The sequence below is a fragment of the Oreochromis aureus genome, linkage group 5, assembly GCF_013358895.1.
Source record: "Oreochromis aureus strain Israel breed Guangdong linkage group 5, ZZ_aureus, whole genome shotgun sequence".
Classification (NCBI taxonomy): Eukaryota; Metazoa; Chordata; class Actinopteri; order Cichliformes; family Cichlidae; genus Oreochromis; species Oreochromis aureus.
Genome location: NC_052946.1, coordinates 41,477,346 through 41,494,780, shown reverse-complemented (window position 1 = coordinate 41,494,780; position 17,435 = coordinate 41,477,346). Strand labels below are relative to the sequence as shown.

The window sequence follows — 17,435 nt, the reverse complement described above, 5'->3', positions numbered from 1 at the left end:
TTTCTGCTGCTGGCGTCACCACCAGCAGCTCGTGGCGATAGGTCGGCGGGACACCTGCTCACCTTAGAACTCCAGCACACCACCCAATGCTCCACCTTTCCAGTAAGACTGTGAGATACTCCAACTCCATCTCTCAGGGAACCATGGCGTCAGACTTGGACACACTGACTCCCATCCCTCATCCTCCTCGCCGAGGACGCCGTCATGTTTCTGAAAGCAGCTCATCCTTTGGGGAACCTCAACTCGGGCTAAGGCCCAGTGCAGGTAGAGTCCAGGTGTTGGTATTCTTAATGGTATGTTAGAGTCTCTCACTTCATTAAAAACAATAAATTCATGTTAATGACTCATTAGTCTCACTATTGGTGATGACATTAGCAGCTCTAGTGAAGCGGAGCATCCCGCTGTGATGATGGAGGACGAGTCCTGCGCAGCTTCATTAACAGAAGCTGTAATAACGCCACAGGATCGTGTTTTCACTGCAGCGCTGCCTCATACTGACAAAGCCACTCATTCGTATTCGTTACTCGTGGCCGTTCACTACAACAGAGGGCCAGTTCTCCCAGCAACACGCAACAATGTGAGCCGAGATCAAACCTCTGTTCGTGCAGTCTCAGGAAACTGGAGCTTCCTGTGCGATGAAAGCCTCCACGCTGTGGACGCTACCTGCCAATTACACCTGCCCGATTTGTTTTGACCTGAAAGAAACTTTTCCCGTCCTCCCTGCACACAGACGCAATAAAAGATGGATGCAGCGTGGCGGACTACAGCCAACACAGTGTCACTTTAAGGAATCGGCACTCTGCCTGCCGTACTTCAGTGAATATAGGTCAGAGATGCTTTTCCAATACTTCTGTGTCCAAGAGTTGTGAGTCTGCGTGGCGTCTAAAAATATCAATCACAGCCACCGAAAGTGGCAAAGCCTTTTCCCTTCAGACAGAACGGGAACACCCACAGCGAGGGAGCGTCACCAGGATCCGGTCCAGATGCTGCAGTCGGTCATCCAGAACAATGTGACGCACACGTTCACACAGTTACACAGTACAGTCTGCACAGATCCACGCACAGGTGAACCGAACCGCTCATAAAACCATCAGCTGGTACCGGACTACTGACGCCAAGAGCATTGACTGTGGTCACATGTTAAAAGTCCTTTCAGTGTCATCTTCCAGTTTTCCTCTAATTTAATGCTGTTAATAGTTTCTTTTACAGTTCGCTCTGTAAAATGTTTTTCATGGATTTTAAAGATACTTGGACGTTCTCTGTCTGTGAGGATGGCGCTACACGGCAGCCACAGCGTTATGTTAATGCTCCACAGCATAATGAGTGCACGTCTGACCCGGTCACATACTAGCACAGGAGGAAACGGGCCGAGCGACGGCATTTCTTTGGCTTTGAATGGCGCTCGTCCATGTCGAGCAGTTCAAAGTCTCCTCCTGAACCTGGGCGCTAAGCCCTCCTCCTCTCCTATCTGTGCGGCTTCATTCTGAGCCGAGGTCCTTAACTCGCAGCTCACAGCGTGATGATACAACATGAGTCACCGGGTGATTCATTCAGATCTGACAGAGCCGGTGACGAGTGGCACTCAGTACAATTACTGTTTTCTCTACAGCAGGAATACTCGGCGACACTCACATCAGCTAAAAAACATATGATTACCTCTCTGAAAATGATAAATATCACCACATTCATGCAGACAAACAGTTTCCAGCGCGCTCTGGTGTTAAATTATGTTTTGGTACAAGCTAAAGGGCTGCCTGTTTACTCTGCTGTTAGATATACAGTCGACACACATGTTAAAGGAGTGAAGCTGATTTATGGCTGCAGGAAATGTAACGTCTGATGGAATCAGGAGGGAAACACCGAATGTAAAAACAAAGGCGGGAATACATCAATCAGAAACTCCGAGAACTGCATTTATTTAGTCGCTCCTGTGTGTGTGCCGATTTCTCTCACTGAAAGGTCTGCATCGCTGACTTCCTGTCATGTAGGTAAAGGGGCGTGGCTAAAAGGGCTTGCACTGGCCCCAGTTTGTTCTCATCCAATCAACAGTTTTTACTTTCCTTCAACTACCTCCGACTGGAAGGAAACATTGTAGCAGAAATTTCAGCGTCAGAAAAGAAGACTATGTCACTGGCGAGTCGTTAGCCAGTGAGAGCACAGCTTGCAGTTTTAAAAAACACTGAGATGGTGATGATGAAAACGGTGACACGATGGCAGCTATTTGCTCGTTTCTGATACAGTGAAACCACCATCAGCAGCTTCAAAGAGCTTTTTGGCAAATAAATGAAATATCTGCAAAGAGTCGATATTTAAAGTGTCGATGATCTTCTTCTTCATAACTACTGGACATCAGGGGCTGGGCCTGAGGACAGCAGAGCCAATCGCAGACAGCTTCTGCTTCACCAGCGTTTTAAGGACTGACCAAACCGTCTGTGCGTTTTCCAGCATGATGCAGCAGCAGTTCTTAAAGCGCACAAACTCATCGGCTTCGAGCTCTGATGAGGTCAGAACGTGGATAGTGCCACATAAAATAAAATATCTATAATAATAATAATAATAATAACAATGATAATAATTACAGAGACACTAAATGTGTGCCACAGCCAGACGTTCAGATAAAGCTTCAAATCAAATCAAAAATATTTTATTTTCCAGTCCAAAACAACGAGTTCCCAAAGTTTAAGATGATTCTGGATTCAGCCTGGAGGAAGGCTCGCTCTCAGCTCTGTTGTTCCCAGATGCTGATGATACAGATGTTCATGACTTCAGCCATGTGCGAGCAGCATGAGCCTCTTTACAGGACAGACTCATCGATGCACCTTTAATACTAATAAAACTGAACACGATCAGAAAAGACTGTTACTAATCCCAGATGTGGTTACATGTCATAGTTTCTCAGATGGTGCGGTGTTCAATACCAATTATCCTGTTTAACTGATTATATACATAATTAGTTATTGATACGCTCCAACCCACAGAATAACTACCTGACATCATATTAATGTGAGCAAAAACACCTTAGGAAACAGTGGAGCTGCTCCTGTTTACTGTAAACACAAACATGGTATCAACGCGACGCAGCAACTCTGTAAAACAAACCCATCAGAGGCGACGTCACAGCTCCAGGGAGGCGGCGTTTAAACGCTCGTGCACTGCGGTCGAGCAGTCGTGGAGAGAAAGCTCAACTTTGCAGAGTCTGCATAGAGTTTGTTTGATTTCTGTGCAATTCTTTCACATTTTTATAAAATCTCAGTTTCCATTCATTTCTTCCGTCCTCCCGCTTTGCTGTTGTTGTTACTCGGTGTGTTTTTATGTGTGACGTCTGAACTCATGTTGGTAAACAGACTTTAGTGAACAGGCGGTTATATATAACATGTTAAAATGACCTGTTTTCAAGTATCTTTGTAACTCTGTGTTATTGTACTTACATTATAACCCATCCTTTAATACTTTGACAGAACTGTTGTGATATTTGTTGTATTTGCCTGCTGCCCTCTGGGCCACATGACTCTGACACACATTTTACTGGATAAATAAAAGTCGCTGCCACAAACTGAATGTTTGTGGCTCAAGATGACTCGACATCATTCATGAGGGATACATTTGACATTTCACATACTATAGACCAACAAGTTATTTACAGCAGTTTAAATACGAGCAGTCAGTTTCTGGCACAGCACCAATCGCGCTACTTTCTTCTTTGTTGGTATTGAGCACAGACGAGGCGATACTGTCCCCATAGCTTCCTGTTACAAAAACACAAGACGTAGTTTTAAATATGACATCATCGTTGGAGGTCTGGTCTTCAGTGAATAAGTGATGGTGACATGAAGCATCGAGGCTCTGGTTTAACATCGTGTGTTGTCGTCCGGTGCTTTCATGGCACTAAACACATAACTGTGAACAGGCTTTTATTCATATTTACTTCTGATGATTTTTGTAGGAATGTCTTTAAATGTTATGCTTGACAAAAGCCCGACTCGCATGTTTCACTGTGACATTTGGTTCCCTTCCTTGTGTTTGGCTTCCTTCCTTCTTCCTCGCCGTCCTCTCGGCTGCTTCATCTGGCCGTGACGATGGTGGAGTCAGCACAGGTGCAGCGAAGGCACGGGCTCGTTAAGTCCCTCTGTCACTGCACATTACGGACTCTACTCCCTCGTTAGCCATAAATTTGAGTGAAACTGAACCCGCTAATAAAAACAAGCCAATTTGTCTAATTGGGCGTCATCCCTCACCCTCCATATGTGTCCGATAATTGTTCTGGTAGGTGGCTTCGATGCTTTCAAAAGATAAATATGTGTTGTTTGTCCCAGCAGTGCTGATAATGGGAGTTAATGGGAGGGATGTAGGCTACAGCTCATTAGCTTCATGCATTGTATTCCAGCTCCAGCACACGTGTCAGAGTTAATGCGGCGAACGGGCTTATCGCAGGAAAACATCGAGAGAAGAAGAACACGACTTCCTCCGTTAAAAGAGCGTTACGTGTTCACGTACACGACGATTGGAGACACACACGCACATGGACCATGGACGGATGTCAGAGGCTGGGAGATCTCTTTATCTGCTGATTTAATATAAAAAACTAAATGTTAATAAGACTTTAACCTTCTGTGTGAATATTATACACACACGAGCTGAACCACAGCATTAACACAGCAGGACTAACCTCACCTCTGTGTTCTTGGCTTCACTGATAAAACGCCTCATTAGCTTCACTTTAGCCGTTTCTTTGCTAATCTGAGTGAAAACCTCCCAAATACCAGACGCGCTATACTGTGCAGCGCTCTCATCACAGACTGAGAACAAACAACACGTGGCCGGGATTACACCACCCACCCTGAGCCACAGCTGCCCGCCTCACAGCACCTTCAGGAGGTGTAAGCTGTTAGCTGCCAGGACTGGGTGTGACCTGTAATCACACTACATTTTTTCTCCAAAGATATTACTGCACCAAATTCAGTAATCAGATAACATCGTCATTGTGACTAATGTAAACTCCATCACAAAGCTTTTTGGGTTATCTGCCTGACAGAAGTCTCAGTTTGTAGATGGACTGGTTCACACTGCTCTTCTACTCCCGCGCTCAAAGCTAGCGCTCAAAGCTAACGCTCAAAGCTAGCGCTCAAAGCTGGTGCTTTGTTCTAGGCATAGAAGCCGGACACACACCCGACGCATATAATTTGTGACTTAAAATATTTTTTTATTGCGAATCAAGCTCGATTTAAGCTACATCCACATGTACACGTAAACTGAGATTTTCCATTTTTGTTTAAAAAGAAACAAAGTCAAACGCTGCCGAGAACATGCCGAAGCAATGGGGGGGCGATATAATCGTAAACATGTAGAAATGTTGGCCAATCAGAGATCTAAAAGCTAGGGAGGGAAAGAGTAAACAAAGATGGCGCATAGAAGCAGTCTGACAGTAACGGCGTGTCTACGTAAGTGTGTAAAAACTGCAGATAGTACGATTAACAGCAACAGTGTCTATCTGCCTCTGTAGAAATCATCTCATGTAAACAATGACGTGGTGCACACCTTTGACGTTGAGTGACTAAATCTCAGTTTTCCTCGTCTGCACGTAAACACAAAAACTGAGTTTTCAAAAATGTCCGCCCAGTTTTTAAACATCTCCGTTTTCAGTGATCCACAACGGCGTTTACGTGTGGACGAAAGACCCAAATGCATAGAAGAAGCTGGGATTTCAAAAATACCCATGTACGTGTGGACGTAGCCTTATTCACACGTGAATACATACAAAGACCTGACCAATGACATCACTGCATTTGGCACCAGTGCTGAATGCACGGGGACGTGCAAATGGTAATCATAGGCGTCTCTCTGAACAGATCACGACTGACCTGCTGTGGGCGGATCAACTCCGCTCAGGTTTGGTTTGACGTCTTGTTGCTGTCACGTGATGGCGTTTGTCTCCGCCCATCAGATAGCCCCCAAAATGAACTTTAGCGAGGACAGTTTTCCCTCTGCTGCCGTCTTTGTATAAATATGTTAATGAGGACTTTGCAGAAGCAGAACACACTGTCCTACATGTTCTGCAAAAGTCTGTTTCTGGCTCTGCTGTGACCTCCGAGCCACCAAAGGGGGGCAGCAGTCCAGGGAGCGGGGCCTTAATGTGTTTGTGATGTGACTCTGGTGCCAACTAGGCCATTTAGGAACATCAGGGGTTTAATGAAGTGAAAACAGCTGTGGAACAGATGACTTTTCCATCACAGGGAAAATAATTACCCTCCCGTTCGACTGCATCGAGGGTCACGGTCGCTCACCGACCGTCCCTCCTCTGTCTGACTCATTTACCCTCAGCTAAAGCTGCAGAAATGTGTCCCTGACAAAAGAGACGTTAATGGTTTAAATTCATTTGATTCCTCTTAAACTGCTCAAATATTTTCCTTGAGCAACATTTAACTGAAAAACTAAAAAGCATTTCTGTTCATATGTATCTTCATATGACTCCAAACTTGAGGTCGAGCCAGTTTTTTAGTGTCTCCCAAAAAAACATTTTTCATGCTGTGTGCTGTGAAATGTCTGAGATAGAAGAAACACTTTGTGCTCCCACTGAGAATCAGCTTTTCAGCGTCTGTTATTAAAAACATCCTGAGCTCGGGCCCATTAAGTTCTTTTCAAAATCTGTTTTCAACTGGTGGAGGTTTGGCCGGCCTGAGAGCCAAAGCTCTGAAAAGCTTACAGAAGTTACTAAGCTGTGAAACTGTGCCTCACAAAGAAACGCTAACACATCCAACGCGCGCCAAAACATAACAGCGGGCCCAGTTTCACTGCGATAGCAGACTCTGTGATCGATATTATCAACAGAAGTGAGAGCTTGGTGGATCATGAGACGGCGTGTGGCATGAACAGCACGTCAGCGTTCACGTCCTTAAAGCACCTTAAAGACCGAACAACGTATGAAAAAGGCTCAAAGCTTTACAAACCCAACAAAGCAGCGTTACATCAGCGTGTTAGAAGCCGTCCGTCCACGGCTCGTGGAGCTGCACAGCACCAACACAGCACAGTTATTATAACAGCTTACTATTCATCATATAAGGTTTTATATGATTCTGCACTCTCTTGCTGGTGTATACGTACACGATACTTTATGTTATTGATCACAAACAGCACGGTGTCATGCTCCTCTCCTGCTGCGTGCTCTGCTCGGTCTCAGGCTCCAACAGCAGACGGGTGACCAACCAGCCAATCGCCATTTCACTAAAAACCAAACAAGGCCACCTTTACAGCCTGCACCACACATTCAAGCATCACCAGCCTATCTGAAACCACATCATCAACTGGCGTTTACAATAACCATACACCCACAGGACGCTCGTATGTTTTAAAAGCTTGAGGTGAGGTCATGCTTTAAAGACAGCGCCACGAGCTGATGATGACCTTTCCAGATCCAGACTGACAGATACCTAACAGATGTTCCCGAGGTGCAACCTGAGTGCGAGCTGCTGAGTCTGGGCACAAAACTTTGAACCTGATTTGTTGTTCGCCATCATGGCGCCGAGGTTTCTCCCTGCTTGCACCAACTTTGCTAACGCTAACGGCTGGAGAGCACAGCTCAGCCACAATTAAAATGGTTGCTTCAAAGACCAGGTGTGTGACCGCTCACAGTCATTGAGGACACGTGTCTGCATTCAATAATCAAACTGTGGTTATTTGCAACTCTTCTCCAACCAGTCAGAGCAGCTGCAGTCAGTCTGAGTCAGACCGCGACTGTTTGGAGACAGGTTGCCTCGCGTCAGGTGACCTGTGCAGTCACCGTGTGACTGAAAGCATTCACCCGGAGGCTGAATCTCTCACAACCTCTGGGTGAAGTTAGTTGCTGTAACTACTTGCAGTCGGTCGCCAGCAGAAAAAATGACCATCGACCGACCGCCAATTGTTCCTAGTCGTGCTCTTCGGCGTGACCGAACCATCAACCTACTCACCAGTAAATTTACACTCACAACAACTAAAAGAAACAATAGATGTCATAAACACATCATCAGATCAGCTGTTTGATCTGGACCGCAGTCCGGGGCAGGTTTCAAACCTGCAACTTTGGCTTGGCTCAAACAGAAAAATCAAGAAGATCAAATGAGCCAGATTACAGAAAAGGATTCAGAGTTGATGAGTAAACAGCTTAAAACAGGTTAGCGCTACACAACAAACACAACTAACGGTGCTTCACCTCGTAACTCAGCTGACCTCCAGGACAGACCAGCTCAAGAGGAAAGATGGCCTCTCGTTTCATTTGCTGCTCTTCCTGACACAACCCTCCAATTATACGGGTTTATCTGGCACTAGGAGCACACTAGCTTGGTGCTAGGCTGGGTTTGTGGCTATCAGCTAACATCATCGTGTGCACCAGCCAGGTTAACATTTATGCTAACTCTTTAGCTTTAGCATCAGCTAACTCATGTGCAATATCCCATTTGCCTCCCCCCAAATACATGTCAACGGTCACATTACTGTAACGATTTCCTTATCTCTTCACAAGTGTGTACACACACACACACACACACACATATATATATATATATATATGTGTGTGTGTGTATATATATATATATATATATATATATATATATATGCACACACACACACACACACACACACATATATAAATATATATATATATATATATATATTTATATATATATTTAGTCTGTTAACTTTTTAAACTATTTTTTATAAACTATTTTTTATAAATATTTTGCTCTTTTACTATATTTTTTACTGTACTGCTAAGTGACTGTCTTCTGCTCATCAAATACATTTCATTGCAATGTTGACCCTGTGCTAACTTGCATATGACAAATAAAACTGAATCTGAACTGAAACTAAAGGGCTGTTTAGCAAGAGAAAGTGAGCGAGGAGACCAAAACATAGTCTGATGTTACAAAGATGTCAGCTGGAAAAGAAACATTAAGAAACAGCTGAACCCATATGGAAAAGATATATATATATATAAATCTTATAAAGTTTGTATCTGTCTTGTGTGAAACTTGTATGAAAAGCATACAAGAGTGAAAACAGATATAAGATCCCTTGAAAAATTATATAAATGAAACTTGTATGTTTTGGATACTTACTAAAACAATATATGAAAGTAATGAGAAAGTGGCCGCTTTCATGAGTAAATCATATAAGCCTTATATTACTCACTATATGAAGTAGGCCACATCTGATGCAAGTCTTTTATACATTTTTACTATTTCTTTTCTATATGGGAAGGAAACAAATCTTGGGTCTTTTTTTCTCCATCCAGTCATACGGATAGAAGGTGGTCACATGGTGACATCACACATACACAGACCAATCGGTGTGAAGGGCAGGGAGATGCAGGCGGATCAGCAGGACAATCCTCGGCTCAGACTTTCAGGAGTAAAAAAGTCTTTAAGCATTTAAACTACAGGATGGAACTACAAGCTGAAGTTTGGATGAATTCATGCAGCTCGGTGTTGCTGTGAGCTGAATCACATACAGTCACACAGATTATAGCAGCAGTAACACAGTGACACACACAGCAGCGTGAAGTGGATTTGCATCGTCTTTAAGGAGGAACGTCGATGGTCCTGAGGACCTCTAACACATCACGAGCAGAAAAAGAGAGGCGGGCTTAAAGTGAAACACCTGGAAATACAAGCAGAGCGTCTGAGCAGCGCTCGATGGAGACGGTGGTTTGTACAACAGCCCTCCCTCTCTCATCAGCTCACACTGATCTGAGCTCAACTCCATCCTCACAATCCAAAAACCCTCCTCATTAAATCTCTGCACGTCCGCTAGCTGCCCCTCGCCTCTCATCCCTTCAGCAAACACGGACACACCAGGTGTTTTCAGAAAAATCCTCCATTTAAAGCACCTCAGCTCATCCAGTCAGAAATCACTGAACCCACTGCGACACATTCAGACCTGGCACAGCTGTCAGCTTCTGTCACATCTGCTTCAAACGCCAGGCACTTCTTCTTCGCTGGTGTTTTTCTTACAGCCTCGTTGACCTTTTCCTTCTAACAGCTGCTCGTCCGTTTCCCTTTCACCTGCGGGGCTTCTGCTACCGACCTGACCGACCACGCCATCCGAACGCGGGGATCACAGCCAGCTGAAGGCACCACCAGACCCCCGATACCCCTCTCAGGTTAGGGCAGTGAGAGAATTCAAACACAGGGGGTCAGAGTTAGCGTGGCAGTAAAACCAGATGATCTGGGTTAGAGAAACAAGGATAACCCCGTGATGACCACAGCCCCCCTCAGCCTGTGCTGGGGAGGAAAACAAAGGTCAGGATGTGGTTTTTCATGCACTGAACGTTTCTGTGGTTTGTCCCCTGGATTTGTCAGTCTCTAGCTCTTCTTACACATATTTCACCTTTTTGAACACCAAAAACTCTTTCATGACAAAAACTTTAAAAGTCTTTCTTATTTAGCACGTGATTCAATCAAAACCCTCCCCAGAGGGAGCTCAGTGATCCGATCACCTCTGTTTCAAAACCCAACACACACACACACGCACACGCACACACACACAGCGAGTGTGCAGCAGGAGATAAACCTGAAACACAAACACACTAAAGATTTCCATCAGGCCGAGGAACACGACCAGAATCTGAACCTGCATCAGCAACAGGATCCAGAAACCAGCACACACACACGCACTCGCGCACAGCCTCACCTGCAGAAACGTGTTCTTCTGTCTGCAGGAGTCATTAGACTCTGACACACTCACACTGTGGGTTTATGAGGGAGGTGTGTGCGTGTCTGTGTGTGTGCGTCTCTGCGTTGGGCGGGCAGGTGTGACACTGACTCGTACCTGGAACAGGCGCAGGATATTGGCCACCATGATGGACACGGAGCTGGCCGAGGCCCCGATGACCCCCACCACCTTCTCGGGCTTCACGAACACCGGAGGTTCCCCGTTGGTGCACCTCACGTCCGACGTGTCCTTCTGGATGAGCGCCTGCACGAACGTCAGCGACTGCTCCAGCGCGTACGTGTCCCGCGAGCAGGTGTCCAGGATCCGCGCGCCCAGCGTGACGTTGGGCAGCAGCTCGTCGTCGCCGTTGATCTGGTCCAGCGCGTACATCATGGCCTCCAGGCGGTGGATGCCGTTCTCCTTCTTGATGTCCCCGCACGGCGTCCCCGGGACCCCCCTGGCGTGGACCGGGAAAAGCCCCCCCAGCGTCACGTCGCCCTCCACGCGGATGGAGTGCGGCGCGTAAATCTCCTGGGAGCCCGCGAGGTCCAGGAACGCGTGGAGCATCCACAGCACGCGGACGGGCAGGCCGGAGCGCCCGCCCATGCCGGCGCCGGGGTCCGTGTGGTCACGCGACGGGAAAACGCAGAAGCGCGAGGAGGCGCGAAGAGGCTGTTCTCGGGACAGGTCCGTAAATCCGGCGGCTCGTGGCCGGCCCGCGCCCCGCAGAGAGAGCACCCGCTCACCGGCACAGCTGGGATCCCGCGCGAGGAGCCACGGCATCCGCGCCGCGCGAGCCTGCCGCTTGTTGCACGAGTACCATCCCGGCCCCGCGAGCGCCACCACTCCAGTAACTCCTCGGTAACTCCTCCGGTAACTGCAGCCCGCCGCCCACGCGCGGCTCTGATGTCACAGCCCGTGACGATAGACCGCTCCGGTAACTGCGCCGTGCACACCTGTCTGCGGGCGCGCGCACTCCGCGCAGGCTCCCGGGCTTCTGCGCACAAAGTGGCCGAAAAAGATCAAAGAGAGGCGGCGAGAGGAGTCGGCACGAGCCGAGGAGAGGAGCTCTGCGCGCGCGGTCCTCACGGTCCACCAGCCCCCTATCTCGCTCGCTCGCTCACTCTCTCTCTCTCATCCACGCACGCGCGCTCACGCCGCCCACGCGCGTTTGTATAATTATCAGCGCAGGGCTCGTGCTGCCAAAACAAGCCGAACAAACAGCCTGCGCGTGCTCCGGCTCACGGACCGTTACCGTGAACGGGAGCGCGAGGCTCGGTGTCCTCTTCCTCCTGTCGTGTCCTCAGAAACTCACGTTAAAATCACGTTTCCCGCTTCCGGGCACCCAGGTTACTTCAGCCAAACTCCGGGTCTTACCGCCACCGTAACTCGTTTCACATCAACAGGTGTGACAGAACCGTCTAAGGACCAATCAGTTCTCCGCGTAGATGGCGTCATCATTCCCGAAGATCCCTCGGACCTGTGCGCGCGGACAGCAGCAGCCTCTGGTGTCCTCGCGCTTCTCTGACGAGCCGCATTCTCCGCTTTTTGGTGGAAATCAGGAGTTTCAGCTGTAACGTGTGAAACAGAGAACAGAACCAAACCTGCGTGTAAAACATCCAATCATCTAATATCTGATTAGAAACGTCACGGCTTCAAACAGGCGCAACTTTATTAACACAGCAGCTCTTTTACAGACACACAACCGCGCAGAGACGCGTTCAGTCAGAGCGTCTAATACTCACCTGCTGCACACACACTCACACACACACACACACACACACATAATCACACACAGACAGACACACTCACACACACACACACACTCACACATAATCACACACAGACAGACACTCACAGATACACACACACACTCACACACACACACACACACACACACTCACACATAATCACACACAGACAGACACTCACACACAGACACACACACTCACATACTTGTACTCTGTCTTTAATCTCTTCATAGTTTTCTGATTTTATGGTTTCTGCTTCTTTTGTCAAACACTCTGCTGACAGTTCGCCTCTTTCATCTGAACACATAGGTTAAACCGTGGGTTAGTTAGTGAGTTTATAACCCAGCTGATCGCTAATGTTAGGATAAATCCAGATAACAGAGATAGTCCAGGTAGGCGGGACTCGTCCAACTCTTCTGAGTAACACCAACGAGTTCCCACCAAAGCCGAGAGACGGAATCTCTCCAGTGTGTCCGGGATCTGCCGAGGCCCCTTCCCGGAAGCACATGTCAGAAACGCGTCACGTATGAGGCATCCAGGTGACATCTCACATCAAATATCTGACTTGTAAATTCAAAATTGCTGATCCCATTATGGCTCGCCACAGCAGATCTTCTGCCTCCATCACCCTCTGCATGTCATCCTTCATGACACCCAAAGACCTCAGACTGCCGAGCAGCTCCAAGCAGTTGGTCATAGTTCCCACATTTAGAGTCCTTACTCTCACTCCTGTCTTTCCTTCTCTCTCGCTGCCTGCTAACATGCCATCCCCCTCTCCTCTTCCTCGGTCTTCGACCAACATTCACACAGTTTCTACGGCATCCTGCAGGCAAACAGCACCGGAGACAATCACTGTTAACCCAGGCCTAGTTTAAAACCCCCACTAACACTGGGAGTTCAAACCACAACACCAGTGAAGAGGCCACAGCAGCAACTTCCGTCTGTGGGAGGAACAAGAAAGTGGGACAAAGATCAGCGTCAGTCATCAACAGCATGGTCGAAAAAGAAGAAACTGTGGAACAAAGTGCTGAAACTAACGCAGCGAGGTTCACAGTATCGCTTTGATCTGGAGATCAGTTCTCATTATTATTTATTGTAAATGCTGCTACCAGGGAGCCACTTCTAATCCCACCAAACTGACTCCCACAGCTGATGTTTACAGATGTTTACTGACAATAAAGGGTTCTGATCCGGACTCTGGTGGGATCCTGAAGCTATGAAACTGTGAGGTTCTGGTGTTCAGAGCTTTTTCCCCTCAAACACATCACTGTGCACTTCTGTGTTAGGAGTGTACTGTATTTGTACTGTTGTTCTGTTTGTGTTTGTCTATAATTATGTTGACAATCAGACGATATTTTACGAGGATTCAACGCAGAAATCCAGAAACTATTCATCGTCACAGAAACCAGCCCGCTCACTTGAGAATCACGTTTAAACTCCAAAAACTGAATGTGTCCTGGGTTTCAGTGACAGTGAACTCAACCTCTGTGGGCTGTCTGAGTGTGACAGCCAGACACAACGATGCATCTGAGTGAGTTCGCTGGAGTTTCACAGAAGAATGATGACATTTTCTGACAGTTAATTCATTAAAGAAGCTAACTGTCAGGCCACGGTTAAAATAATTATACTCACAATTCTCCTGGCATGGATTCATGTGAACTTGGTTTAATAACTGAATAACTTTACAGACACAACAAAGTGTAAAAGTTAACTTATATAATGTAGTGTTTGAACAGCTGCTTACTGCAGGGTGCCACGTCCTTTCTAACTAATCTTAAATAACTCAGTCCTTACTGTTTTAAGCCTGACACCCGTCGTGGCTCATTTGGAGGTCTCCAAAAAGGTCTCCTTTCTCCTCACTTGCAGTTTCCATGTCAGGGTTTGTTTGGTGATGCTGTTTCCTGGTTTCGCTGTATGCCCAGTAGTGGATCTAGAAAATTTTACATGGGGGGGAAAAGGAGGGGCAAGAGGTGAAGCCTGTATGTAAATGGAGTCAACAAAATATCCACAGAGACACTTTAAGCTATTTATTGTATCATTTCAGCCCGGGGGCGGGGCTCTACAGTGGATGAGCCTGCCCCCTTCTTTTTACATCCATGTTTTGTTTCTGTGGGTTGAAACTTTGGACTTCATTAACACGACGTGAGCGTAAAGGTCATGGCGGTTACTTCCTGTATTTGCTGACATCACTCAGCTAGCACTGTGCTGCTGTATGTAACATGACATCACGGTCACGCTAACGGTTCAGGGGAAAGCCACACACGAAACTCGGTTTAATTGAAATGTTATTGACAGGTCAGAGCAGTCCTGTGGATGTTGTAGACAGCTTTTACTAAAATCACACCAAAACATTTTGCAGCTGATACCATGAGTCTCTTCAGCAGCCTTAGATGTTTTTTAAGATTACCCCAGAGCAGGAGAAACCACGCTGTTTGTATTTTGGGCTGCTGTATGAACACCAGGTGAGCGCACCTGCTCTCATTCTCACTTTCATGCTCGCTGAGCATCGTTCTCGTCAGTCAGATGCTGTGAGAGTGAGAGTTGCCATCTGTGTGTCAGGACTGCCTGCAGGAGAAAAAACCCTCTTCAGTCTCTCTTCAGACGCTTTGTGATGTGCTAACATCACGATGCAGCAAGTCTGAGGATTATTTTTGTTTTGATGTCGACTTTTTGAAATGAACGAGTTTCGTTACAAATTTGCGGTTCATGCTGGAGCTGCCACTTCACAGCAGGCAGCTCTGGAGGATTAAGGTTTAGTGAATTTAGACCTCAGCTTCAGATTCTGCTGGTGCTCATTGGCCAGTTTCTGTGTGCTCAGCAGAGCGGCCTCAGAGTCCTGCACTCCCAAACATTTCTACTACTTCCTGTCTGAGGAGGGCAGAGGACACCAGGGAACCAGCTATGTCCAAGGATCAAGACTTTGTCATTTTTAAAGAGATCAATAAGAACTAATGATTCAGTGCAGAGAGGTCTATTAACACATAGTGAGTGAAAAAGAAGCACCCAGTGCATCATGGGAATCCCCCAGCAGCCTACACCTATTGCAGCATAACTAAGGGAGGATTCAGGGTCACCTGGTCCAGCCCTAACTATATGCTTTAGCAAAAAGGAAAGTTTGAATCTTAAACGTAGAGATAGTGTCTGTCTCCTGAGTGTGGAAACATCAAGTACTCGTTATAATAATGTTTTACTGCTCAGTTATTATGAACCGCTTCCATTTCATAATCAGTGAATATGTGAATCTGTCACATGAGGATTAGTACTAACAACAAATGTTTCTTATTAATGTGGCCACAGCAACCTGACATCAGCCCCAAACAAGCAGACAAGGATCTATAACCAGGTGCCAGAAACGTCGGGACGCTGTGTCAAATGTGAATAAAAACATAAAGCGGTGATCTCAGAGATTCATATTTTATTCACATTTATTTACATTTTTTTAATTGTACACAACATCCTGATGTCTTTATTATTGGTGTTGTATTTTAATCATTGGCAGACCGGAGACATGCCCATCTTTGCAAACAATCATGTTTGTGAGGGACAGCCAATCAGAAGACACTGGCCCAGTGTCAGATAAAGAAGGATTATTTTGAACTGTCAATCATGCAAAGCTGGCCTAGTAGAGTTGAAGCCTAGAAATATGGAGTTAGTCTTCTTGAATCCCGGCCTGGTGCTTTAGCCTCACCGTGCTGTCTCCAGGCCCGTGGTGTGAACCACATGACCTGCCGTAGGTGTGAGTCACATGACCCACCGCTCCTCTGGCGGCTCCCGCACCGAGGCGAGCGGCTCAGTGTCATCGTGTGCAGCTCCGAGCGTCTGGCAGCACTGATTGCTCAAATGAGTGCTTCATTATATTCTCTCTGATAGCCGAGCACAACTGAGTGAAATCCAATAGCACAATTCAATTATGCTGTGATGTGGGGACAGATTTGCACTGAAAGCATTTTCCACTGGATCCAGACACAGAGCTCTCTGTCTGACTTTGTCAGATTTGAGTCATTTATCAGATGTTTTGGCTCGGCGAGCGTCCTTGAGCACTGAAGTCGCTCAGAGTGAGACCGTCAGCCAAATGTCTGAAAAATCCAAGTGGGAGAACGGCGTGCTGTGTGATTCTAATGTTACGGAGGCTCATTTTTCATTTCCTCCAAGGTCGCGTTCCAGCTCCAAGCTGGTGAAACACACACAGTGATCGCAGCTGCATCTTTTGTGTCAGCGCTGCAGTTCCTGAGACGTCCAGCAGAGGCGCCAGCAGTGAGTCAGACTCGAATGTTTAACTGTCCAGCTAACCGGCGTCCTGGAGCCACGTTCGTGCTCACATCATGGCCTCAGAGCGCTCGCTGTGCTCTCAGCGTGCGGCCCCTCTGCCGCTGAGCATTATTCATTCATTTCCCTCCGGTTGTGTAGAAGCAATAATAAATGATTATGTGTTGTGTGGATTATTCTGAAGTTGTTCTTCATTATTTTACCACCTGCACACAATAAATATAATTACCTGTGACTCATTCTCGACTCACTCTCGACTCATTCTCGGCTTCCAGGCCTTTTTTTAAAATCAGTGAAAGGTCAAAGAAGCCGAGCGAGCCGCAGGCTGTCACGACTGAAGCCCTCAGACCTTCATCAGGAAGCTGTGACTGGACCAGCTGTGTGAGACCATCATTAATCACCAAAACACACCCGGACGTGGATCAGCAGTCTTGAAGGTGTGTTTTTGTCCACAAAGAGCTTCCTGAACTCACCAGTTACACTAGCTGAAGGACACAGCGCAGCTTCATCTCTACAGTTAGGAGGCATTTTATGTCTGAATGATAAAAAGAGGCAAGCAAAATCATTCCTGTGGAAATGTTTGGTACAAAGAGTGCAGTGACCAGAGTGAAAAAGCAGCCAGTGTCCACAGAACAACTTTAAAAGTTCTTCTTCAACTGTTGCTCAAGATCACTTTAACAAATTATGAGGAAGTCTGGCTCCTTGGAAGCAAAATCTAATCTTTCCACAGTCCTG

At 46.8% G+C, this 17,435-nt stretch overlaps 1 protein-coding gene across 1 annotated transcript in view; it reads right to left on the bottom strand.

Annotated features, from left to right (window-relative positions):
- Positions 1 to 13,131, bottom strand: part of LOC120440355 (metabotropic glutamate receptor 7-like) — a 98,814-nt gene extending 85,683 nt beyond the window's left edge. The window contains exons 1-2 of the mRNA XM_039612689.1: positions 13,000 to 13,131; positions 10,801 to 11,586 (exon numbers count right to left, since the gene is read on the bottom strand). Coding sequence (XP_039468623.1) covers positions 10,801 to 11,586; positions 13,000 to 13,131 — 918 coding nt within the window. The remainder of the gene's footprint in view (positions 1 to 10,800; positions 11,587 to 12,999) is intronic.
- Positions 13,132 to 17,435: the final 4,304 nt, after the last annotated feature.